Source organism: Pelmatolapia mariae, linkage group LG5 (genome assembly GCF_036321145.2).
Source record: "Pelmatolapia mariae isolate MD_Pm_ZW linkage group LG5, Pm_UMD_F_2, whole genome shotgun sequence".
In the NCBI taxonomy this organism is placed as follows: domain Eukaryota; kingdom Metazoa; phylum Chordata; class Actinopteri; order Cichliformes; family Cichlidae; genus Pelmatolapia; species Pelmatolapia mariae.
Genome location: NC_086231.1, coordinates 2,266,968 through 2,292,767, shown reverse-complemented (window position 1 = coordinate 2,292,767; position 25,800 = coordinate 2,266,968). Strand labels below are relative to the sequence as shown.

The 25,800-nt window shown below is 43.7% G+C and overlaps 1 protein-coding gene across 1 annotated transcript in view; it reads right to left on the bottom strand.

The window, feature by feature from the left end:
* The window catches only part of mmp24 (matrix metallopeptidase 24), a 73,314-nt gene extending 51,256 nt beyond the window's left edge, over positions 1–22,058 (bottom strand). Inside the window, exon 1 of the mRNA XM_063473323.1 lies at positions 21,439–22,058. Coding sequence (XP_063329393.1) covers positions 21,439–21,588 — 150 coding nt within the window. The 5' untranslated portion in view covers positions 21,589–22,058. The remainder of the gene's footprint in view (positions 1–21,438) is intronic.
* Between the last annotated feature and the right edge of the window lie 3,742 nt (positions 22,059–25,800).

Genomic DNA, 25,800 nt, shown 5'->3' with positions numbered 1-25,800 from the left:
GTCTGTCTGCTGTCGGCTGCCCTCACTGTCAGGTGTGGAGAGGCAGTTTAAACGATGGGAGATGCCCACTGGCCCGATATCTGTGGACAATCCATGCAGGAGGAAACACCTGACAACAAGTTACACCTGTCACAGTCTTTTCATCGAGGGAGGCTGAGCCAGAAGGCAACAGAGACAGAAACGTGACGCTGTGCTAAATGCTGATATGTGCAAATCATTTTAATATCAGACACCAGAACTGGGAAATCTTTCTTTCGGAGAAATAGCGGTTCATTTTGAATTTGAAGTTAATCGGTTTGGACGTGTGCAGAGGAGAGACGGTGGATTTACTGGGCAAATGGAGCTGACAAGCAGGAAAACAGGAAGACCACAGAGGATGCTGGGATAGGGCGAGATGGAGGCAGATGATTCGCTGCGGATAGTCTGAGTTTCCTCTGTGGTACATTATGACAATTAACCCTTTAAAGCCCACCATTATCTTTATCTTTTTAACAGCTGTAGTGCCAGTTATTGGAGCATTTCAAGTTGCTATACATCAATACAACCATTATATCACAAATTTTAATAACATGTATGCATTAAGTCCATAGTAACTAGATAAACTGGAAAAGAGTGCAATAAACTACAAAAACTTGAAAATCATTTGGTTTTTACACATAGTTACAGAAATTTCAGAGGTTTATCCCTCAAAACTGTAAACACAGAAAAAATTGCACAAAATAGTTTCCAGCCAACCCTTCCAACCCTTTTAAGAAACACTAATTTTTATAAACTGTGGGAAAAATGAAAATAAATGCTATTGTGCACAATTTGCAAAAAAACTGCATCAAAATAAATTATTTCCAACAGTGCAGTTTACCTGGCACGGATAACCTCCATTAATGCTGACATCAGGGCGTTCTGGAGATGCTACATTCAGACGACGTCTCTCTGAGCCATAACCACATTCTGCAGGGATACAGCGGACCTGCCACCCACTGAAAAGCTGTTCACTGTTTATGCTTTTGTCAGTTTTAGGGTCTGAATTGAATAAATGCAGGTGACATTTAAGGGAAGGAAGGTACGGAGAGTAAAAAAGGAGAGTACGAAGGAAGGAAAGTAAGATGAAGCTACTGGAGCATAAAATAACAAAGCCATAAATATGAGCGCAAATAAAAACCACGAGGGTAACACAATAACAACAAGAGAAGTGCTTTAATTTCAATATTTTAATGGTGCTAAATCATATTTTACTTGCATGAAGGCTGCGAGTGAGCGCTGCATGCTGATGATTCAGACCTCACTGAGGCAGCAGTCCGTTTTAATGCTGCTGCTGTTGCTTGTGGGGGGCGGCTGATTCTGAACCTGAGCTTCAGAAACCCCCCCGCAGGCCTCTGAAGATGACAGAGAACAAAATACAAATCAAAACAAAATGAAGCGTGAATTCTAATTTCTGCAGCCTGGAGCAGCATCAGTCATTATTCAGGGGTCAATAGTCACTTTGAGCTGAGTCACCCTCTGCTCGGCTCGCTGATGAGAAGGTGTAGCCTACAGTAAAGTGTCCTGCTTACAGAAGGTGACTCATCTTTCACTCTGACATTAAATTATGAAAAACGAAGAAGAAGGCTGCTGGCTAAAGGATTACTGCTTTGAAATGTATGTATACAAAGCACGCAGCTCTACAGCAGAGACACCGGGATTCACATCCAGGCTCCTGTCAACGAGACGCAACATGAGCACTTCCACTGAGCTTTGATTAAACACGGTGTTTAGATGAACATTAGACAGCATGATCAGATATTTTAGCAGAAGAAATCATGTTTTCATACCATTTTTAGCAGAAAATCGTGACTGTTCTCTGAGATACTCAGAGGAGGATGCGAGGGCAGATATTAGGATGCCAAAACTCGTCTTCAGTTGGCTCAAAAATGCCAAAAAATGCCACATTTTTATCTTCATGTCTCCACAACGTTGACTAAATTAAGCCAAAAACTGCAGTTCCTCTAATGTCCACTGGAGGCTCCAGCAGCGAGTCAGTCCCACGTTAAAACATCCAACTTTACAGCAGAAATAAACGAAACGTTTGGACAGCGTTTCTGCTTCTGAAACATTTTAATGCAAATATCTGATGATACAACAGAGGACGTTTTAGTAATCCTTTACCTGCTGCACTAAATTATAGCTGTCAAATTCATACTTTTAATTAAACAAATAAAAAAAAGGAAAAAGTCAACATGGAGGCACAAAACAATCCTGAACTGAGGTTTAAAAATACGGATAACAATGACAAACATCCAGCTTTTAAATACAGTTTATGGGAGGAACTCGATGAACTCATAAAACAACAGTTAGGCCGGACAAACCCCGCTCCTCAGTTAAGACCATGGCTGGATATAACTCTTTTTTAATACATAAATTAATCTGTCTATTTGTTTATTAGTGGAGGACTGTGCTACAGCCATCTTTGTGTGACATCTTTCTCAAAAAAGCAGGAAATTATCTCATTTCTAATGGTGGAAGTTTTTCTGTACTTAGAGTTTATGCTTGAAAAATGACCATGAACTCATCTTCGTCAGCCGTTTGTATCAAGCTCTCCTTTTAGCTGTAATAATGATAATAATAATGACCGACCGTATCATGGTGAAAAAGAGCCAACCAAGCTGTTTATGCCCAACTCTAATCAAATACAGGTGAATCTGTTCAGGCCTGCTGATGTATGTAGTCATTCTGCAGCAGTTAATATATAAATGTATTCTGTGACGAGCACTTAATTTAACATATTTATCAAAATATCAACCCTCTGCCTCCAATCTGCACACCAAACTTCTCCCCCGCTCGCCTCCTCACGACTCATCTGTCCTGTTACATAAATGCACAAAACATGACAAAAAACTAAATTTCCACCTGTGAAAATTCTGCTTTATGAACCAAAACACTTTGTGTGCAGCACCTGGTCTGCACGTAGAAACAGCTTAAACCTGTTACAGGTGAACTCAGAAAAGCTGGATCCATCTTTAACTTTACATTTTCCAAACATGGATCGATCTGCCTGGAAAGAGGAAGAAAATACTTTCTTTGACCTTTAATAAAACTCCATTAGGGCCTCGTGTTTGGGTCAGGGTTCTCATGCAGACCACTTTAGTCACAGTGAGACAGGTAATGAAAAGATCGGCTAATGTAAGCATGAGACGCAGCCAAAGCGAAGAAACAGCTGCATTAATGCGCTGTTAATGCAAGATTAGAATAAAATATTAGAGGAGGCTTCACTCTTTAATGTGCTGTTTGTTTTACGGCCCGGAACGAGAACCGGGACAGATCGTAATTTCTCAACAGCACTTCAAACCGCAGCCTCATAATCATTAAAGTGTTTGCCTGAAACCTCGATAGATTCACTCTGCAGCCACACACAACAAAGAAAAACTACAAAATGAGACATCTTGTGCGCTGGTGGAAGTCTTCAGATATTTTTGTCTTTATGAACATTTCTTCTGATTGATTCGTTGATTAACTGACTAACAGCTGATATGTGCCCACGCCGGCCCTGCAGGAACACTAAAGCCACAGTAAAACGTGCTGTGGGCACTGATATTTCTTCCTCCTGGTTTGTAACAGCCTGTCTGTTTGCATCTGTGTCCACCTGTCTGCCCGTCCACCTGATTGGCTGCGTCCCTGTCCGTCTCGGAGCCTGATTGGCCGTCTCTCCCCGAAGCCTCAACCTGTGCGTCAGCCTGCCAGTGTGTCTCCTCCGTCTGTCTGCTGCGATAAAAATAGACCTCGTCTCCCCCTGCTAAACTATTTACCGTCGCAGCTTGAGTGCAATGGGTGCAACCCGCCAGGCACTTCCCCCGTCCGAACACCGTGCACAGCCTGATAAGCGGGCCGTTTAGCATGCTGCATATTTTCTCTAATATTAGTTTGTGAAAAGGACCAGTGTGTTTTACTTGTTCTGATGATCACCAGAAGAAGTCGATGATTATTAATCTGCCATTTTCTTCATACGTTTTACTTTGTGCATAGTCTGGCAGAGAGTTCAGATTCATCTCAGTTCTTCCATCATATCTTTCCCTGCACTAAACATCCTGATTCCATGTTAGTCCAACAGCCACCTCGGGTTTACCTGACAAGATAATTCCACAGGAAACCTTCAGGTCCCTTCTGTCATTGGTCTGTACATCAATATGAATGTTTTAAAAATGAACGCTTGGAAAAATGTGGAAAAAAAAAACCTCACAAATTTTGGATGTAATACAGGGCTCTAGAGTGCGACTTCTCAAAAAAAAAATCCAGCAGTTTACTCGACCAGCTGTTCAGTAAAAAGAAAAAAAAAACAGTCTCTGAAACTGTGAAAGTCTCTGTGTGGTCAACAGCAGACATGCATTATGCCCATATCGTGGTGTAAACTAATCAGAGATAGTCAAGGGCGGAGCCTCTCAGATGCCCACGCCCACGGTAAGATGTTCAGATATTGAGATGTTCAGTTCGAAGCCTTTGAGGCACTTTTAATTTGGACTTTCTTTTTATTTGATACATCTTGTAATATTTTAAGTTTAAATTTCAGCTCAGTGAAGCACAAGAACATGTTCAGTACTGTATTTTTCGGAGTATAAGGTGCACTTAAAATCCTTTAATGTCCTCAAAAGTGCGCCTTATGTATGAATTCTGGTTGTGCTTACTGACCTCGAACTGATGTTATGTGCTACACGGCGCTCAAAAATCTGTCAAAACATTTTAGCACGACTTTGCTAAGCTACGAAGCCGCACCGCTTGATGGATTGTTGGAGCATTACAGCTACTGTAGTCAGGAGCCTCGTGGAGTGATACGTACTGTGCTTCAACATAATATTATATTATGGTGTGTGTATAAGGACCACAAAATGGCACCTGTTCGGAGACATACTTACGAAGCTGATTTCAAACTCTATCAGTCACGCAGCAGAACATGGGAATAGAGCAGCTGTGAGAGAATTCAACATTAATGAATCAATGTTACGGAAGTGGAGGAAGCAAAAAGAATGAGTTGAGTAAAGTTTGACTCATCTGACTGTTTTGTTTCGCTTAATGTGCCTTATGGTCCGAAAAATACAGTAACTTATGGACAGTAATTAAGCGAAGAGATGCGGCTGAAAAATTTGGGTGCACCTAACTTTTGCGCTGGTGCAACCGTGACAAAAGGTTAGTCGAGAGGCCTGTAATATTAGGAGAAAGCTGCTCTTTCTAGTTTGCATTTGGTACTCGGTGGTCAGGAATATCACACTGACGTTCATATAAGTTTTCCATATTGAAGCTTTAATCTCTCTGAAGCTATTCACTTAATTTGGACTGTTTTAAAGACTATTGTGTTCTCTGTGTATGAGAAGCTGTAAGTAAAATATATCACACATGTGGTCTCCACAGGCCTCAGAGTCCACTGTCAGAGATCACACACATATTCCACTCTACAGAGTCCACATTCACAGAGCCACAGGACCTGATACTTACCCTAAAACATCTGAAAGGCAGATGTTTTAGCATTTTTAGTTCTAAAAATGCCCCTAAAAAAAAGAAATCATTATTTTTTTGATGCTATGGGAAATTTTCCATAATTCCTATTAAGACTTAGAGCTTTCTCATAGAACTGTTTTAAAGTAGCTCCCCATGGTACCATCACATACTGGCTGGCACCATACCGTGTACTGGTTCAGTATCAGTGATGCACATAATGGAAGGAAGTGAATCTGTCTGAACTGTGGCAGAGAGACGATAGCGTCAGTTTGCACTAAAGGTTCTTGCATGAGGTGCAGCGCTTCCCTTTTCACTGTAGCATGAAAATGAAAGCACCAAAATATTCAGGGATGATGTTTGATCAGAAATGTCAGGAAAGGGAAGTGAATCCTTTTGGACTCACCTTCTGCTGTTTTTACAAACACCACGCTCAGTAATATGATTCCACAGCACAATTTATAAGTCAAAACAGACCGCGGTGCCGTGCGGTGAGTGATTAATGAATGAAATCAGCGCTCGCTGTCGCACCCAGAGAGCTAATGTCTGCTGCTGCAATTTGATATTTGTGCAGAAAATGAAAACCCGGCATTGTGTCTTGTCAGAAAGGATTCCCTCGGAGAACAAAGATCGGAGTGAAGAGGAAGAATTTGAGATGTTTGGTAATGAAATTTATTCCCATCATTTCTGCACTCTGCCTCTTCAGCCTGATTAGACGAGCGAGACGCAGCAGGAGGAGACGATCCAAAGACAAATCCCTGATGCGATCAGATTCATCATGTGGTACAAAGTCAGGGCTTTCACCCTGGAAACTGTAAAAACCGACTGAGTCGAGAAACAAACAAGAGGACATCATTTCCACCCGGGATGAGGACGATGCGTCTCCCTCACTAACTGTTCAACCATCAGGAACCAGACTGACTCAAATAATTCACGTTAGTGACATAAAAAAGTCTTCAGATAGAATCAAACTACAATGAGACACAAAATGATGATAGAGAGGCTCCAAACAACAACAGATTTAAAACTACAAAGACTCAACATGTCAGCACAGAAACCCAAAAACACAACAGGCACCTCACAGGGTAACAAAAAGGCTCAAAATGCCAACAAAGCCTCAAACAGCCACAAAAAACTGCTTTCAGTTACTCTGTTATCCACAGGAAGTCAGCCCGCGTTTGATTTAGCAGATTATTTTTACATCAGTCCCAGTTCTTCATGGAAATGTGTCAACCACTACAGTTTGTAGCAACAACGGAGACGCTCAAACTGCCAACTAAAGGAATCAAAGTGACAAGAAACAAGCTTGAAATGAAACAGGAAACCCCCAAAACATGACCACACTCAAAATCCAACAGTCTCAGAAACAAAGAGACAGCAACGTGATTCAAAGATACGGCAACAAAGACTCAAAAATAAGAGAACAACGAAAGAACAAAGACAAGAAAAACAACAACATCAAAGACTCAAACAGCAACAAACGCTTGAAATAAGAACAACAGACATCAAAGAAATTCTGAACACCGAAAATGAAAACAAAGAAATCCAAAATTACAGGAACAAAGACTTAAAATGGTAACGCAGAGACACAGAAACACAATAAAGACACCGAAAACTACAACGAACAACAAAATAACAAGAACGACAAAAAACGAAAATAGATTTAAAACAGCAACAATAAAGGATTCAAATAAACAACTGAAATTTAGAAAGATGAGGGCAACGAGGCCGAAAATGATCAAAAAGAAATTCCAAACAGCTTCTCCTAATATTTCGGAAGCTCGGGGGTCGGTCTGCATCCAGGGAATCGGGAAGAAACGACCCCGACAGCTGACTGTAAGTATGTGACCGTGATTGTGGCCGTGCACGCAAACATACAAAGCTGCTGTTCAAGTATTCATTTATCAGTACAACAAAGACACTTCATTTTCCTCCATCACGAAGCCTCGCCGTCTCCATCTACGCAGCAGCACAACAACAACAGCTCCCTGCCGCCGGGGATGCATTTGTCACAAATGTTCAGTAAAGCTTCCCTCACACACTTTCTCACACTCGCTCGCTGCCTGCTGTGAGTGTTTCTCATCCGTCAGCTGAATATGAGTGCTGTGGCTTGAAGGGGGCACCTGAAGAGATTGTAAAAGGCTGAACGGGGGCTTTATTTTTGGCTTCCTGGCACCAGCTCCAACCGTTGGTGTCGGGCAGCCTCGATGGACGCTTTGATTTGATGTGACTTGATAGAAAAATAAATAAATATGGAACGAAGCTTTCTCTTGTGTGCAGAGACTTACAGATAGACATTCACATCCTGTTGTTCTCTATGTTTCAGTGTTTGAAGTTGAGAGTATTCACTTATGTTCATCACCGGGCTTGCTCGTTTGTCTGCTTCCTCAGAAAACCAGCATGCGCCGTACTCCTGTACCTCTCCCACCCTCCTGATGGACCATCAAAAACCAGATTACAATCAAATTAGCAGAATTAAAGGTATATTTTATATTCTGTGCTTGTTTTCCTCTCCTGACACCTACACTGGCACCTTCATTACAGAAATCCTGGTTCCATTTTCCACTTGGTAAAATGCCCGGATTTGTTGAAAACACACAAATCTATCACTCAACTTTGATTAGGGACACACTTCCCCACAGGACGCGCGTCTCTTTCCAAGCCTCTCTCTAAAACATATTGCAGTAACATTCGGTCAGTTCCAAGCAGCCTCTGGGGCTCAAAAATGGAGCCAACGCTGTGCTGGCAAAAACTGCAGTTCCTCTAATGGCCACTTGAGGCTGGCTCCAGCAGTGAGTCAGACCCCACAGACTCCAATGTTAAAATGCCTAAATTTAGAGGAGAAATAAACATGTTTTGGTCTTTGTAGCTAATTCCCCCCTTCATAAAACATCTCAGGTGGCAAAGTGGGATTTCATTCACCCAATTTAAACTTTATTAAGGCTGAAAGATGCCGGCATGACCGCAGAGAGTGGCAGGTGTGCTGACAAAGACGGCCGTAGCTGTTAGCTGTCCGCTAGCTAACTGGAGTCCCTCAACTGGACCGTTCGTGCTGTTGGAGCCTTTTTAATTAAATGGTCTGACCAATAATGTGGCTGCTGTGCAGTACATTTTAAAGCACGTCCACAAAGTCTGACCTCCAGTTTTGGCGGCGAAATTCTAGGATTTTAATTATCTCTTGCTTAGCGGTGATTAAAAGGTGTGTGTGTGTACCTGTGTACTCCACCCTCCAAATAATAATAATAATAATAATAATGGATTGCATTGATATAGCGCTTTTCGGGACCCTCAAAGCGCTTTACAATTCCACTATTCATTCACTCTCACATTCACACACTGGTGGAGCTACAGTTGTAGCCACAGCTGCCCTGGGGCAGACTGACAGAAGCGAGGCTGCCATGTCGCGCCATCGGCCCCTCTGGCCATCACCAGTAGGCGGTAGGTGAAGTGTCTTGCCCAAGGACACTACCGGGAGATTACTGAGGACACTTTACGACACAGAGGCGGCCTCTATGTGGTTGTTTGATGGGGAGGTGGCAGCATGGAGAGGGACAAGACACAGATTAATAGACTAGTAATGAGGGCCAGCTCTGTCCTGGCCAGGCCCCTAGACTCCACAGAGGAGGTTGGTGAGTGGATGATGTTAGCCGAGCTAATGTCCTTTATGGACAACACCTCTCACCCCTGACTGTGGAGGCCTGAGCCAGACCTCAGCAGCAGACTGTTAGAACCAGGGCGTAGGACAGCGGGCTATCGCAGGTCCTTCATGCATATATACCATCATCTAACCCCACTGCACTTTACCAACATATAAAAATCTCTGTGACGTCTCTTCTAGTGCATTTTACTAATTATAAGGAACCATTTGTACATTATGCCAATTACTCTCGTATTTTACTGGCTTTTTTTCTTATTTATTTTTCTATTATTTTTATTCTTCTAATAACTGAGCTTCATAGTTCATACAGGGTGGGACGTCAAATTCATCTACAGTCAATTTTTAGAAACAAGTGACTCATTAAGTCGGCTTTATACAAATATGTAAAATGACACTTTTACAGTTGCTGGTGTTCTCCAGCAAAGTTAGTTAATCTCTTTAGACTTTCAAAAATACTCTGACATGATAAAGGTGAATTAATTAAGGGATTTATGGTCGTATACGTATACTGAACTGCAGGCATACAGATGTCTTAACTTTGAGTCATGAAGCTTCATTCTGTGACGTTTATTTATCAGATCAGCCTGAAGAAGCAGCTGCTTCATGTTTCAGTAACAGCTTCTGTGTTTACAGGGATGGACAAACTAAATACCCCTTCTTCCCACACACCACGAACAGAAATCAGACAACATGAATAAATGGACCTTGAGGCCAAAAACCAAATTAAACTGAAGATGATCATCTTCATGCATTAAACGCATGAAGAGAAATCCGTGACTGAGCCAAAAGCGCTGTCAGTGGTTTAATCCAACACCCTGCAGGGCAGCTCAGAGAGAACAATCCAAACTGTTGTCGGATCTGTCGATCACTCAGTGACGGACTCTGTGAGCTGAGGAACTTCAGGAGAAAGCGGACTCGAAGGAGAGCATGAGCACAAGCTTCAGAAATGCTGACTCTGAGCTGTACTGATAGAAAACAGGACTAACACAGCAGAGGTCAAAGGTTAAACTCCCACAGGGCCAATCCGAGCTTCAGATGTATGCAGTGGGTTTGCTGTGAGGCACTTTGGAAAACGGGATGATGTCACTGTGGGGCGAGTGTGCTCAGACTCACAAATGCCAAACTTTCACCAACTGAAAATAACAGCACTGTTTCAGGCACGATGCATTCTGGGAGGTTCCCCCTGTGGGACCTGAGAGGTTTTCTTTCCACTCAGCCGTCTCCCGGTTCAGCTCGCAGCCGGATCGATTTGTTGATAAAGACTTCCGTAATTAACATTCACGTGAAAGGTCAAAGTTTTAGATAATCAGATCAGTGCATGCACAAGAATCCCCGTGAGTCTGAAGCTCAGATTCTCACAGTTACTGTGGGGCGGGTCCTACAAAAGGCCACGCCTCACAGTTACCGTGGGGCGTGGCCATTTGTAGGATTTATTTGGATGTTCCTGAGCACTGATTGGCAGTTATCATGGCTTCCTGTCCAAATATGGTCATTTTCGGACAAAATGTTCAAACTGTGACTTTGAAATGAGTCCAGACACAAATGTGCGACATCACGTTAAACACAGGTCAGTGTTACCAACATTTTTTTTTTGCTTTATTTTGTTATTTTCTCAAATTTGTCCTATTTTTAATCATGTAAATATTGCCACTTTTTTGCCCTCACAGAAAAATAGGAGGTCTGGTTTTATATTTGTGTTGCCTCTGCGTTTACATGTAAACACACTGTGATCAGCACCATCCACGGTGAACAGGCTACAGACGCTCCAGCACAAAAACAAGGGTCATAAATTGTCAGATGTTTCAGAGCTGGCAGCTTTTCACAGGTTTGTGAATGTTCAGGAAACGTAGAGCCGAAAATAATCTGATTTTTTTTTTATGAAAGTCGTACGAAGAAAGTCAGAGTTTGAGCTCTTTCTGCTCTAATACTTGTTTACATCTCACAGTAAGTAATTACTCCTCCATCACACCGATCACAGCACACATGGACACACACGCTGCACTTTAACGTGATGTCTAACTTAGAAAACACCTGCCGTGAAAGCGCACACTCGTGTTTATGTAACACGAAACCCTTTTGAGGAACGCCCGGGTGGGACTGATGGGCTCACAGCTATGACCTCATGTCTGTGGTTTCATATAACGCTCACACGCCGTACACGTACACGGCGAGACAAGTGCCGGACGATCAGAGCGTGCAGGATGTAGCGTAGCTGCTCGCCTTTGTCAGACAGAGAGGAGGGAGACGCAGAGCTGGGAGATGTTAAACAACTGAAGTCTTCAGATAGCTTTCCTACATCGCCACCTTCTCCAGTCCAGGGCTGGTGTTGCTCCTCTTCCTGTGCTTCCTGTCTGCCTCTTACTGCTCCTCTGTGTGATCTTGGATCCACTTCCTTTGAAGGGTAGCTCCTCATGTGGCTTCTCTTTTTTTTTACATCCCTCCTTTGTTCTCCTTTGACTTCACCGGAGCCTTTCCCTGTTTCTCTGACAGTTTAGTCTGAGCGCGCTCCCTCAGTCTTTGTCTTGTTTCCAATTTATTTGCAGAGTTCGGATCCTTTGCACCACCTTTGGACATCCCGCCTCGTACCCACAGCACCTTTTGTTTACTACAAGACTTCAGAAAATACAGTATTTGATTTTGTAACTGTTGTTCTGCCCCCTTTGGTGTCTGGATCATCACCTCATTTCAAAACCAACAAAAGAAAAACACCACAGGAAATGCACAGCAGGCTCCACATACACAGGATATATTTGACTGATCCTAACATCAGCAATCAGGCTAAGTGGTCACATGAAGCTGCTTATTAATCTAACTAAGAGACAGAATATAACCAATTACTAAAATGGACAGGTCCACTTAGATAATCAGAAGCGTAATATTAGAAAAGCAGCACAGACACGATAATAAGCATAATAAGCACTGTTTGAATGTTTGTGTAAAGTGGTCACATAATTACAAATGTATATTCATATGTTTGGACGTACATGGAGTAAGTCTCTGTTAGCTGTGCAGCATAGGTCTCTGTGCAGATGTGGCCCTGTAATGTGGGCGAACACCAAAAACACCAGGGTAACCCTGGAGGTACCTCTCCCCGCTGCACAGTGAAGACCTCTGCAGCAGCTGTGCAACAACAGCAAAACACACACGAGTACATCTGAGAAACGTGTCGTGGAAATGCGGCCAGCAGCCGTTCAGATACATCCGCCTCGATGGATCGACTTCCCTAGAGCTGTGAGCGCGAGTGAAAATCCAGCATCAGTCAGGGTGTGAATCAAAGCCATGGAAACGGAGGAGACTCATGAGTCAACAGGAGCAGAAGCTTTACCTCCACAACATCCTCAATAATTCAAAAAGCCCTTCAGGTGCGCAGCTATACCTGTGATGCTCACAGCTCCTGTCAGGCCATCCCGGCCACATCCAACTGGAAGACGGGGCGGGGAGCCATCAGCAACCATTGGCAGATTTATCGTTTTGAGGCGTCATTTCTGATAAAATGTTTGTTGTTGCTTGAAAAGGCCGATCTCCTCTGTGGTGCTTTTAATCAGAAGATTTACAGATGACAAAAATATGACGAGAGGAACGAGCATCAAACTTCATATTTTCTTTTGACTGAAGCTTCAAACTTTATAAAGGTAATTTTCAGCTGCTGAGCTTTTATTAAGCATTGTTTACAGATTGCATGAATAAGAAACAAGTTCAGCTGTTATGGTAAAAGCGCAGCTCTCAAACTTCAAAGCAACTTAAAATATACCAACATAAAAATATGATTTTTTTGGTGTTTCTATAATTAGTAAACACATCTTCTAACTTATAAAATATTTCCCTGTGCAAACTCTGAGAGGCCTCAGGTATATCCATCTATTCACTGCCTAAAGCTGCTCTCATGAGGATTATTACCTATTTATTTATTGTTGTAGTTATCATGTATATTCCAATGGCATCGTTTTATGCTTCTGATGCATGCTGGTGCTCACATGACAATAAAACATGTGATCCCGCTGATGTTTAAGGAACAGGCCATCATAAAAAGTAATCGTTTATCACATGATGAAAGACACTGCGCTGAACTGAGATCAGATTTAATAAAGTATCTGCAGCCATGCATTATTAGATGAAGTGATTACTGTGTTTATGTGAGAGTGAATTCTTTTACACCAGATGTTATAAAGAATTAAACAAAGGTTCGTAGAACTGAAGGGAAACAGGTCCAAAGCAGCTCAGAGGTCATTTGCATGAAAATTTAAATTTAATCCAAGTGCCCGCTTTAAAAAATAAAAACTGATGAAAGACTGAAGCTGCTCATGTCCACTCAATAAAAAGTTAATGCACAACCTGCAGGGAATGGCTGAGAGTGTAAAAGGGTTCAGGGTGGCTGTTTAACAGGGTCCGTGCAGCTCACTCTCATTTTAAACATGCACTCCGCCGAGTCACATGTTCAACTATACAAGCTGCTGTTCTCCTGCCTCGATGAGCAAAGCTGTTCTCGTTCTGCAGCTACCTTCTTTTATGTTTTCCCCAAACAACGCACTTCTTAAAATGTGTTCCTCTGTCTTCAGGTCGGTGTGTGGGGCTGATCGCTGGGTTGTGGGGGATGAGCGGTCGGCTTCTCTGGTATTTTTATGTGATTTGATTTTTGCACTTTGGTTGGATCAATCGGATCAAAGCGTACGTTGCTAATCCAGTTTATAACGTAAGATCCAAAACGTCTAACAGCAAAGATGTGACTGCATCACTTCAGCATCGTTTCAATGTGAAACTTTTCAGCATGCAACAAAGGCTCGATGTCAGCAGCGCCCTCTCAGCGCGTGCTCAGCGAGGATTGATGGACAGATGGATGAACAGATTTATCAACAGATCAATGGAGATTTTATGGATGGATGAAGCAGAAGGGAAGAGGAGGTCTGAGTGATGGACAACGGGATGTGGGAAGTACTTCGGCTTTGTTCAAACTGCTGTCAGCTTCCAAATGCTAGTCTTCTGAGCTCTGTTCAGACGCACCATAATCAGATAACAGGCTTACAGCCCTGCGCGTCACGCCTATGTTTTCGCTTTAGTTTTGAAAGTTCACGATAAAAAATCCTGACAAACAGATCAGTTAGTTTACGATAGCGATGCACATTGCAGAGGTACACCGGGATGATGCGCCCAGCTGCAGGCGCAATTAAGTTCACATCCTGGTGTGAAATGGTTTCCTCTTCCTGTGCTGCCACACTGATCAAGCGTAATCCTTCGGCGGCGCACCCGGGGAACTCGCGGAGAGGCAAGATGCTCTTACTCGCACCACGCACGGATTCATTTATAATTAGAACGGCACTCAGATTTCCGTCCTGCTCAGCATCTCCAGCGCGCTGCAGGACTCTCATCTAAAGCTGCAGCCTAATGATGCAAGAAAACACAGTGCTGCGGTATTAACAGCGATCTAACAGCCTCTCGACTGCTGTATGTCTTACACAATGGCTTTCCATTAAAGTCCTGCTGGTGTTTTGGGATGTTTATGCTTGTGATTACATCACGACACCAGCTTTACTGGATGCTGAAACAATTACTCGATTTAATCAATTAGCCACCTGACTGAGAATTAATCGGCCTCTGTTCTGGGAATCGTGTCTGAAAAGCCTCTGTAATATTGTTAGGCCTTCATTAAAAAGTTCATAAAATGCTAAAAAAACAGAATATTACAAGATTTGAATGTGCAGCATCTTCAATCTCTGAGTTAATACTTTCAATCATAAAGCAGCTGCACAGGTCAGAGGCAACCTGTCGCCACAAAATCGTGGTGCGACTCAGACCGACTGCAATCACTCGCAGACACACTGGAAACGGTTTGCAGTTAATCTGAGTTTGTGCTGATGAACGCAACTCATCTCTTTGCACAAAGGCACTCGACTGAACGGGTTCCACACAGCTGGATTCTGCTTAAGTTTCCATATAACTGCTGATTTGTGGTTTTCACTGATTGTCACAGTTAATAATCATATTATCAAACTGACTTAACTGATGGGAGACAGACTGTCACAGTCATTTTGACCTGACTGTGATCACTGACCTTTTCCCCCCATGTGACTGTAGCATGAGACAAATCTTTGATTTTGCAGAATTAAATAAGGGAACAGCCCAGAGCTCCAGATTAGGGGACCGTGCACGGTGTAAAATGACAAGTTAAAATAAAAATATGGAGTAAAAACAGATCAAACTTCACATTTTCACATTTCATGAACATTTACAGAAACACAACGAAGATGCTGAGATGTCAACAGCACGTCTCGGTTTTTGTGCATTGGTGAAACCACAATCGTCGCATTACAAACTACAGTTTACTTCCTGGAAGTCGTATTTATGATCCAAGCAATTAATCAAGATCTGAAAATATTTGGAACTTTCAGACATCGTTGTGCCGCCTGTCTCGCGTCGTGAGACCGATGCGTCTTTGTGGACGTTAGCTCCCGCCTGGTGACGTTTCCCTGGATGGTAGCCATGTTTACACGTGCACAATCTGATTAAAACTCAGATTAGAGCTTCAAGGTGATCCGATCCTTACGAGCGTTTTGTGCATCAAAGGTTTCAACAGATTAAATAATTCTGATACGTGCAGAATTGTCCATCTTCCCAGAAATAGTAGAAGTTGTGATTTCCGACTGTCAGGATTTCTCACACTTTCAGACACAGACCAGTTTTCTGTCACTCCCACCACGTCTACCACTAAAGTAACTGACCTGCACAGTCACAATAAATTCTCTCCAAACATGAGAAGAAGTGTTTGCACAAATCCAATTAATGATTGACGTAACCACCTGGAAATTTTGAAAATCTTCTGACTGGCTTGTTTACATAAAGCATTTTTATTCCCATCAGACCTTTAATCCGGTTACGTGCGTCCATGTAAACATGGCTAATGTGTTAAGACACTGCTGCTGATGTATACCTGGAAAGGTTTGGCAAAAGGGATTTATGTGTGAACACGCTGTGATCCTGCTGAAGAGAACATTAAGAAGCTCTGCCAGTCAATCACGACAGCGAGGACCGCTGACAGTCCTTCCTCTGCCAGTGACACATCAGACTTCCACTGTGCACAGAAGGAGCAGCCAGAGTGGAGCAGCACATCAGGCAGTCATGCATATTATGAATTTATATCATGGCGGTTTGAAAAGCACGTAAATTATTAAACAGGGCAGGTTGATTGAGTTCAGCTGAGCCAACCATCCACCGCATCTCTGCTTCCAAGTCCTTTGAACGGCTCCTCAAATGTAGTTTGTCCTCGGCTCGCTGCATCCCAACAGAACAATACCCTCATCAAATGCACAGTGACAACTCCTCTTATTTACAGCTGCAGCTCACACCGAGCGAGCGGCAAAGTGTGGGCGAGGAAGACAATGGAGGAGGGAGATGGGCGGGAGAGAGGAAGACAGAGGCAACACTGTGGATCGGGAAAACTCTGAAGAATAACGTCGGCACTTCACTCCAGCGATGGCAAATCGGGACAAAGCTTATCGATAACAGGTGCGAATTCACACCCGCCCACACAGGGCTCGGGTAAGTACAGCACAGCAGGCTCATTTAGCCCATTTCTCAGGTGTAATGTAGTGTTTACAAGCCTCCAGGGACGGCCCCTTTCTCCCAGCGCTCCTCTCCTCCAGGGAGGGAAGAGAAAAACAAAAACCAGCCTAGAGAGGTTTGGAAACGTGCTTTTCCCGTCATAACAACAAACCGCTGCCATCACGACAACTCAGCCTGGACGTTCTCCTCATCGGTCATCTTCACATTATTTCTGCCACGTCACCACCACTGGTGTCATTATCCACATCCACAGTCACAGCGTTATAATCCCAGCAAAGATACTTTGTATCAAAGGGACATGAATGTTGCACTGCACCCCTCAGTGTCTTCAGCACCTAGAAACATCTTTTGTTTAACAGTGACTCAGCTGATTGGCTGCTAACCTGACATTGGTTAACACTGGGTTAATCATCTGTTTATGAAGCAGCAGCACAACAACAGCAGCAGCTCCGGCCCACACAACAGTTGTTTGTTTCTTCTAGTCGCAAATCCTCGGATTGAAACACATTTGTAGGTTTTTAGGCTGCAGAAATTTGACCAATTGTGTAAACAGGCAAACAGACAAAGAGCGCGGACGAGCGAGTCAGCTTCCTTCTCCCTCCGCTCCCCCTCTTTCTCTGCCTGTCTGCACAGAGAAGCATCTGTGTTTTCACTCCTGAGCGGCGGCGTGCCCACAACTGCAGGGCTGCGTGTTTGTGTCACCGCGGCAGCCTGAAGGTCGCGCCGCTGCTCGGCCACGAGGTGCTGAAGGGTTCAGAGTGACGGCTGAGTGTCGAGAGATCAATAACTTTCTCTTTCTTTGAATCGCGAAAGCAGGGCATCGTATCAACCACAGTCACCCAGCCTCAAACCCAAAGGTCTTCATATTTTTGTGTGCCAAAGAGGACAACAAGGACATCTGAAGCCTGGCTATGAGTCACTGTAATCACTGCAGCGCTGATTTGAAATGAACAGTTTGCCCGTGACGTCCGTTTTGTTGTGAGCACAAACGAGCAAATGAAGGAAAATTAAAGTTGAGGAATTACCTCATGCAGTGCAAGTGAAATATCCACATTAACAGGTGACATATTAATAATCTCATGTGGAGAAACAATGAATTTAATTTGAGTAACTGACACTGTGCAATACTTAAAATAGGCTGAATCCATTCATTTATTTACGATCTGCCACTTCATCATTATTAACTGGTAAATTAAGAAAATGAACTATAAGTGTCACTGCATGCGCTAATTAGTCATCAGAATGGACTAACTGTAAATATGATACTAGTTTAATGAGTGCCTCTGTAGTGGTTTTCATATCCGCATTTATTCATTTATTTGCATTTTTAAAAGATTTTTTGAAGAAGAACTCCTAAATAAAAACTTAATTCCGTGTTTTTACCATTTAAGGTAGAATCTCATTAAGAGCTTTAATGTCTGTATAACAAAGAAAAAGTTCATCCATGCAAAACAATCCATTTAAAAACTTTATTTATTTAATTTATCTATTGATTGCTCTCTTTGAAGTCATCAATATACAACATTTCATGGTTATAAATGAGCAAAATGAAGCTTTCTAGTGTTTTGTTTTCACATCAGTGATGTCACAGGATTTCTCCTGCATAGAGAAGTTTGATATTTAAGGCTGGAGTAGCTAAATGTCATTCATTTATATACAGGCATCACTATTTATTTGAATGCAGTCATTTTAAGTTGCAAAGACAAAATAAATCTGCCTGTGTATTTCAGGGTGAGACCAAATGTTTTTAATATGGAGAACTTGGAAATTGTGATTCAGCGTAAACTTGCAATTTCTTTATTACATTTTGCACCAGTATTCGGGTGGTTTGCTGACAGATATATTTATTCATTTCTCCTTTTTGATGATTAATGACGATGATTAATAACCCTCTGCTTCGTTTGCTTCTCTTTCACCCTGAGAGGGTGTTAATCAGAATGAAATTAAAGTAAAGCCCTTTTGTTTTAGAATTAGCTTTAATTTTAACATTGTGTGTTCACTAATCAAATATAAGTCTCACTTTTCTTTGCGGGATTAGAAATATCAGGGAACGCATCGTTTTCATCAAACGAGCCAATACAGACTCACGGCACAGCCTTCCTCCCAAACCTCCAAGTACTGAGACTGCAAACCTCATTACATCCCAGCAGGAGAACTCACGATTTCAAACTTTCACATGATGAGCAGCAGCATGTGAAGCAGACACATGAATAAACGGCACCTGTGATGTGATCAAAAGCTTCCCAGAAAAACATGAAGGCCTGCACAGATGTGACCTCTGCAGCCTCAGCTGTCACACAAAGACTTCAGCATGTTCAGGCAGAAACACACACACACACACACACACACACACAACATCAGCAATCAAACAACTTCCACAATCCATGTGACGGCTGGAGCTTCAAGACCGAAGCTGTTAGGAGTCACCCAGTTCCACGTCCGATGCCTCCCCACGTCTTCCCTGCAGGGGTTTCAGTAGTTTGAGCTTCGGTGGTTTTCTCAGCCCCGACCGCGTCCTCCAACTAAACACTCATATCTGACATTTGTTTCTAAAATAACCCTGTAATCCTGAAAGTACCAGTTTAGAGTTCAGGGTACATACGTGCACTTATTTACACCGCTGCTAGAAGTCGTTTAAACCTGAAACTTAACGGCATGTTGCAATAAGCTGCTGCACAAACAACATGTTGTTTGTTAAGCCTCAAAATGTAAAACAAACAAACAAACAAAAACTTAGCAAACAATATAAACAATGTATCGTTTTTAACAGTAAGAAACAAATGACGTGATGAACTGCCAAAAACTGCAGTTCCTCCAACGTCCAGCAGAGGCTGCAATAAATAGGCTCAAATAAACTTGTTTACAGCCTGATATATATAAATAAATAAATACTTTCAGAACAACTGTCGAGGACCTGAGAATGTTTTTATAAATAACATCTGTTGTTTTTCATCTGCTTAGATTGAATGAAGGTTTAAACTTTGCATTATTAGAGGCATGGCCTCTCTGATTGACAGCCTATGGATGTAGCTTGCTAGCTAAGCTAGCTAGTATTGATAATTTAGTAATTACTACTGCGAAACACATGTGGCCACTTCTGGCTCCAAGAAAACTAACATGGCAAAGTCAGAAAGCCACAGTCGAGGATTAAAAATGCTGACTGCAAAACCAGCGAGTACTGTGGCTGCTTCCATCTTTTACATACAGTCTGTGTTTGGTACATGTTCAGGACCAGCAGAATCACATCGAACATTTAATGTTGACCAAAGGCAGCTAAAACCTAAACAAGGCAAACAGCAGTGACTTTTAAAAACTGATAAAAAGTCATTGATGTTTATTTTTTCCATGAAAAAACAATGAAAAAGACCAGATTCCATTTTATTGCATGAAGTCACTAACATTTAAAATTTAGAGGGCTTTTAAGTTTTCAGCGAGATGTTAGGGGACATCACCCTGAGCGGAACATTTTGTGGAAAGGCATTAAAATGAAACTGAACAACTATTCTGAGAGCATTAATAATATTTTTGCAGCATGTGTTGAGTAAAAGCAGCTGAAACAAACACCTTCCTGAGTAACTCTTATTCATTTTTGTTATTTTTATTTCTTTATAAGAAAATGTTGGAAAATAAAAAGAGACAAATATCTGCAGAGCTCCGCGGGTCAGAGGACACGTGTGTTTTTGTTCATTACACATCAGCGTCATTAGAATATTTCGTGTTTGTGGAGCCTTAAACAAAGACTTCACCTTCAGCTCTGCGACACGTCACGATGTGTGTGTTGGCGGGGGGGTGGCACGGCTCATTGGTTGTTTGTTTCAGTTGGAACCGCTGCAGCTCAGACGGGTCTGTGACTTCACAGCCGCGAGCTCATCGCTGCTGGAACAGCCGCGCGCGGCACAGCCACGGGCGCCTCTTTGTCTCTACCAAAGTGTCACTTCACGAAGACCACGCGCCGAAAACACCCACTCTCATCACGCGTGACCCAAACGCTCAGCCAGGTATCATCCTGCCTCTCAGCAAACATTGCAGGGCCGCACGTGCGCTCTCCACACTTGAACTTTCTGTGCGGCCCGAGACAAAGCCCGGCCCTCGTGCACGAGCAGAACAGGTCTGAGCATCCGCGCGCACCTCTCCTCTCCTCCGACTCCCAGCCAGCTCCATGAATTATGGAGCGAGGCTATATTTGGAGTGTGGAGGCAGAGGGAAGGGGCTCGCTGTGCTGCTGGAGCTTTGTTCACTGTACGCGCTCATCATTTATTGACTGGTGCCACGCGCTCTCTCCTGCACGCGCACATTCACCCTCAGTTCTAATTAGAGGATGATGGGGGGGGGGGTTAGCAGCTGTCAATCAGCTGTCCCAGTGAGGGCCGAGAGTTTCTCACACTTGCTTCATCATTTAGGACCTACTCCTCCTCCACCTCCTCCGCCCAGCCAGAGGAGGAGGACAGCCAGATATCTGCGATCCACGCGTGACGAGACAAAAACTACCAGGAGCGTTCACGAGTAAAGGCAGCGGGCATCCCCCCAGGATGGGAACAAAAGACCCTCTCTGACTCCAGGGGGGTGGGGTGGGGGGCTGTCACTTTAGAGTGAGGTTCAAGGCTGGGGAGGGAGATGATTTTTTTTGGGGGGGGGGGGCAGGGACGTGGAAAAACATCCCGAGGACCGCACGACTCTCCGCTCCAGCCCGCGCGCGTTAACGCGGAGGAGTGATGACGGCGTGGGTGTTTACCCCACTTTAACACACACACGCACACCTCCTCGCTCACCTCCACGATGAACGTCTTCTCCTCCCCGCACGCGGAAACGACCCAGAACAAAAGCGGGAAGTAGCAGGTCTTCCAGCAGAACCCCGGGAGCCTCGCTTTCCTCCTCCTGCGCCTCACTCCTCCACCTCCGCCTCCTCCTCCCATCGCCATGGCTGTATCCCCGAATTCCCCCCCTCCTCCGCCTCCGCTTCCCGCCGGTGATGTCCAGGCTCCTGCTCCGCTCTTTTACCGGAGGAAACGGTCCGTGCGCTCCTGCTTCATCCCGGCCACGCTCACTCGCGTCTCCGCCTCTCCGGGCTCCACGCACCGCTGCTGTGATCGCGCTTTGGGTTCGCTTCACTGAAGGGGCGAGCGGCTCACGAAGGTGCAGCGGGAACAGCTGAAGGAAGCCTGGCTACAATAACGCGGGGATGCTGCTCCGGTCTGTCCGGTAACAGCAAGGAGGAGAAGGGGGAGGGACCGAGAGAGGGAGAGAGAGAGGAGGAGAGAGATGGATGTTGTGATGGATGTTGTTGCAGTACCTCTTTGCCCACACCAGGAGCGCTGCAGACGCAGAGGACTCGTCTGTGCGTGTTTTATCGTCCCTCGGAGGTAAGGAGGGTCGAGATTTCAGAATCAGAAAGCTGGTTTGGACGTTGGGGTTGAAGTGGGCTCGTTTCTAATGGAAAAAAGTAATAAAGAAGTCATGGAAACTTTACATTTCCACACATTACACAGAGATGATGCTTGTGTACCCGGGAGGTGAGGTTAATGGATGAGGGGCCACGTTGTGTTTAAAGTCAGAGTCGCGAAGGTCGCCTAGAAACATTTTCAAGGACATCCAAAGCTCTTATTTGGATGTTTCTGTTAGGATGATCCCACACTGCTTCAGTAATGCTGAGGTCTGGGCTCTGGGGAGGCCCATCCACGACTGATACCGTGTGTGTTTTTATATCCACTTATGCTTTTACTGCACTGCCACGGTTTGGGATCATTGTCCTGCTGAAAATCAAAGTTTACAGATAGCAGATCAGACTCTGGTGGTCCTTTTCTGAGTTCATAATTCATCAGTTTATCAAAGATCTCCAAAACCACTGACTGACATGATTCTGAAACCATGACAGAGCCTCCGCCGGGCCTCACAGATGGCTGCAGACTCTCAGTGTTGGACCTCCTCCTACATACTGACCATTATGTGGCTCCATCTCTCCATCAGCCCATGTGTCAGGGCTTTGCCGGATTTCTTCCCGTTTCTTAAGAACATGAATTTCAGATGCTGTTCATTTACTCTTCCACTTCTTCAGTTTCTTCACGTGTTTAAGGACACACACCCTGCAGAGATATAACAGGTTACAGGCTGAAAGCTCTTTGGGAGTCACTGTGTTGGTGCAAAAATACTATTTTCCATCAAACTGTGTTATCTTTGATCTAATTTAGATCTAATTTAACATTGATTAGGTTTTAGGTTTGGATTAGGTTGATCTTATGTGTAGATGCAACACTGGCTCTTCCAGTGAGTTAGGCGTTTTGTCCTTGAATGACTCATAGGTTCAGAAACAAAAAAATATACTTTCAAATGAGTCAGGTACAAGGACGAAAAAAAAGTTGCTTAAGATCACTTAAAAACAACAACAAAAAAAGACAGTCTGGCTCTTTGGAAGCAAAATCTAAAGGCATGAGGTGTGGAGGTTTGAGACCTGTGTGTGAGCAGCACATTAATGATGCCACCAAATGAAGTGCAAACTGTGTGTTGCATTACCACATGAATATGAATGCATGAATATGTTTTTACGCTTGGTCCTAATTAGCTCCCGAGTCTGTTTTACACTGCTGTGGTTGCTAATAGAAAGAAAATCAGCCAGGCTGTTTCCACTCAGAATATTCAGTCAGTAAAATTAATTTCACTTTGAATTCAGCCTGATTTCCATGCTCACCTCTGGGACGGCGTCAGAGCCGAACTCGCCGAGTATCTTGTGATATTCGAACGTGTCAAGATTTCGGAGCTCGAGTGTGCAGACGTTGGCTCTGTGATGAAAGTCGGACAGAAGTAAGTGAGGCAGCGTTCAGAGTGCTATTCAGTTATTGTTTAACTGTTCAATCATCACTCATTCAGGTGAGAAGAGACTTTATGTCATACATAATTTAAATTGAAATAAAAAACTGTGTAATGTATTTTGAGATGTGATGAGTCAGATTTGCTCTCCTGTTGGTGGAACAGGAGAGCTGTGAAAAACCTCTTGATGCACGATCAATCATCCAGGTAAGTAAATCCCCGTTTCATCGACGAAATGTTTCTCCCACTGAAAACGCTACGTCCAGATGAACAGAACCAACTTTTGGGGAATCAGAAAAACTACATCGTGCCTCTATTCTCCTCCCAGCTCCTCACCACAGACTGTATATAAAGATGGACACAGCCACGGTGATGTCACAGCTTTGTGAAGTCCCGTCTTGGCGTTTTGAAACTGCATGTGATGAGCGAGGTGTGACTCTCACTTGACTGTTGCAACTGTCAAACACAGCTGAACGCTCCTCCTGTTTGGCTCTGACGGCCGTCCTAATTTTAAAAATCAAATCAAAAATAAACAGACGTGAAGTCATCACTGAGCTCAGAGATCAAAGCAGGAGGACTTTCTCACAGGCCGCCATAGAATCAGACTTCTTGTTGCAAGCACAGCAGTCTCCCCCTGCTGGTCAGCAGAAAGAATGCACCTCCGCATCAGCCCAAGTTTCACAGTCTGTTCATCTAAATGAGGGGTGGGGCCACTCCAGGCCTCAGGGGCCGGTGTCCTGCAGGTTTTAGATGTTTTTGATCCAACATGGGTGATCTAAATGGCTAAATGACCTCCTCGAAGTTCTCCAGAGGCCTGGTAATGAACTAATCATTTGATTCAGGTGTGCTGACCCAGGGTGAGATCTAAAACCTGCAGGACACCGGCCCTTCACACCAGGAGTTCGACATCTCTGATCTAAATGATCTAAATCAGCAGAACCAGTTTTAAAACTCTAAGTCGATCATTTCTTCTGCTGTTGTTTTAGTGTTGAAGCCTCCTCCATCACGCTGATGGGTGCCAGCCGTCCAGCTCCACCACCATCGTCGCCTTAAAATAGGGACTTCACTGTGTAGTCTGATCACCAAAAGCTTCATCATCATATGCACCATCAAATAAATCACTTAATGTATCTTTATGCCTTTCAAACAAGTCTTTACTGATTGAAATTCGCCCACAGAGGACTCGTCTCCATTTAAAGAGGCTGATTATAAAACTGAAGACAGCCGTGGTCCTAATTAAAGATGACAGTCTGCTTTAAATATCATTGCAAATATCACAGAGGGGTATTAATCATTTGATGCAGGACACTTTGGAAGATGTTTGTTTAAAAGAAAAGGAATTGGACTGCTTTCCCGTTTCTGTGTTTGATCGTCTGGAAAACATTTCCAGGTTTATTTGTGGATGAAACTTTTCTGAGGAAAATGGGCATCTTTTCAGTGAGACAGAAGGCTATAGCAACACTTTGAGTCACATCTGTTTATCTGCAAATTACTTACCATTTTATTGCTTCGCAGTTTTCCACGCTGTGCCCGAACAGCTCCTGATTAGCAGATTACTGGATTATTGCTGTGGTAATAATGGGACGGATGGCTGAGCCGGATCGAAGCTGCGACGGGGTGACCTTTAATGTGACCGATGGCCTCTTGGACCACCCGGCCGCCCTGCTGTTATTTATTTATTTATTGCTCGCATACACAGAGTGCTAAATCTGAAGCAAATCTCCTTGACTACAGCTGCGCCGTGCGTCACTTGGCATCATTTGACAGGCTCGCTCGGACGCCCGCGACGGCGGGTTTGAGCAATTTCCGTAAATCCACACGTGCTGCACGTGCACGCAGATATGACAGTGCGTGCACGTGTGTCAAACACACAAGCAGAGCAGAAATGACAGCGCCCCGCTCGCATTGCACCGTAATTTCCTTTTACTTTAAATGGACTGTGGCTGCAGGAGCAGGAAATCAATGTAATGACAGTCCTGTCCAGCCGGGCTCTCTGTTCAAACCATATAATTCAATCTATAGAGTTTCAGACTCTGCTGACGTCACTGCGGAGACATTTTCCTCCACCTGCTCCACTGGAGCTTAAATTTTGAACGAGCTCATAGGTTATACGTGTGTGTTCAAAAATATATACCTGACCGCCTCTGTAGTTCTCAGCTTTGCTGTCGTGTATTTCTTTATCCCTTTATAACATTTCCAGTTGTTTCACAGTATTTTATTTTGTGTCTCCTTCAGTTTCTGAACACTTTTTTTGCTTTTACTGCCATTTCTTTTTTTGTTCTGATGTCTGAGTCACAAAACTGCACAAAGTGACCAGAGGCAGACAGAAA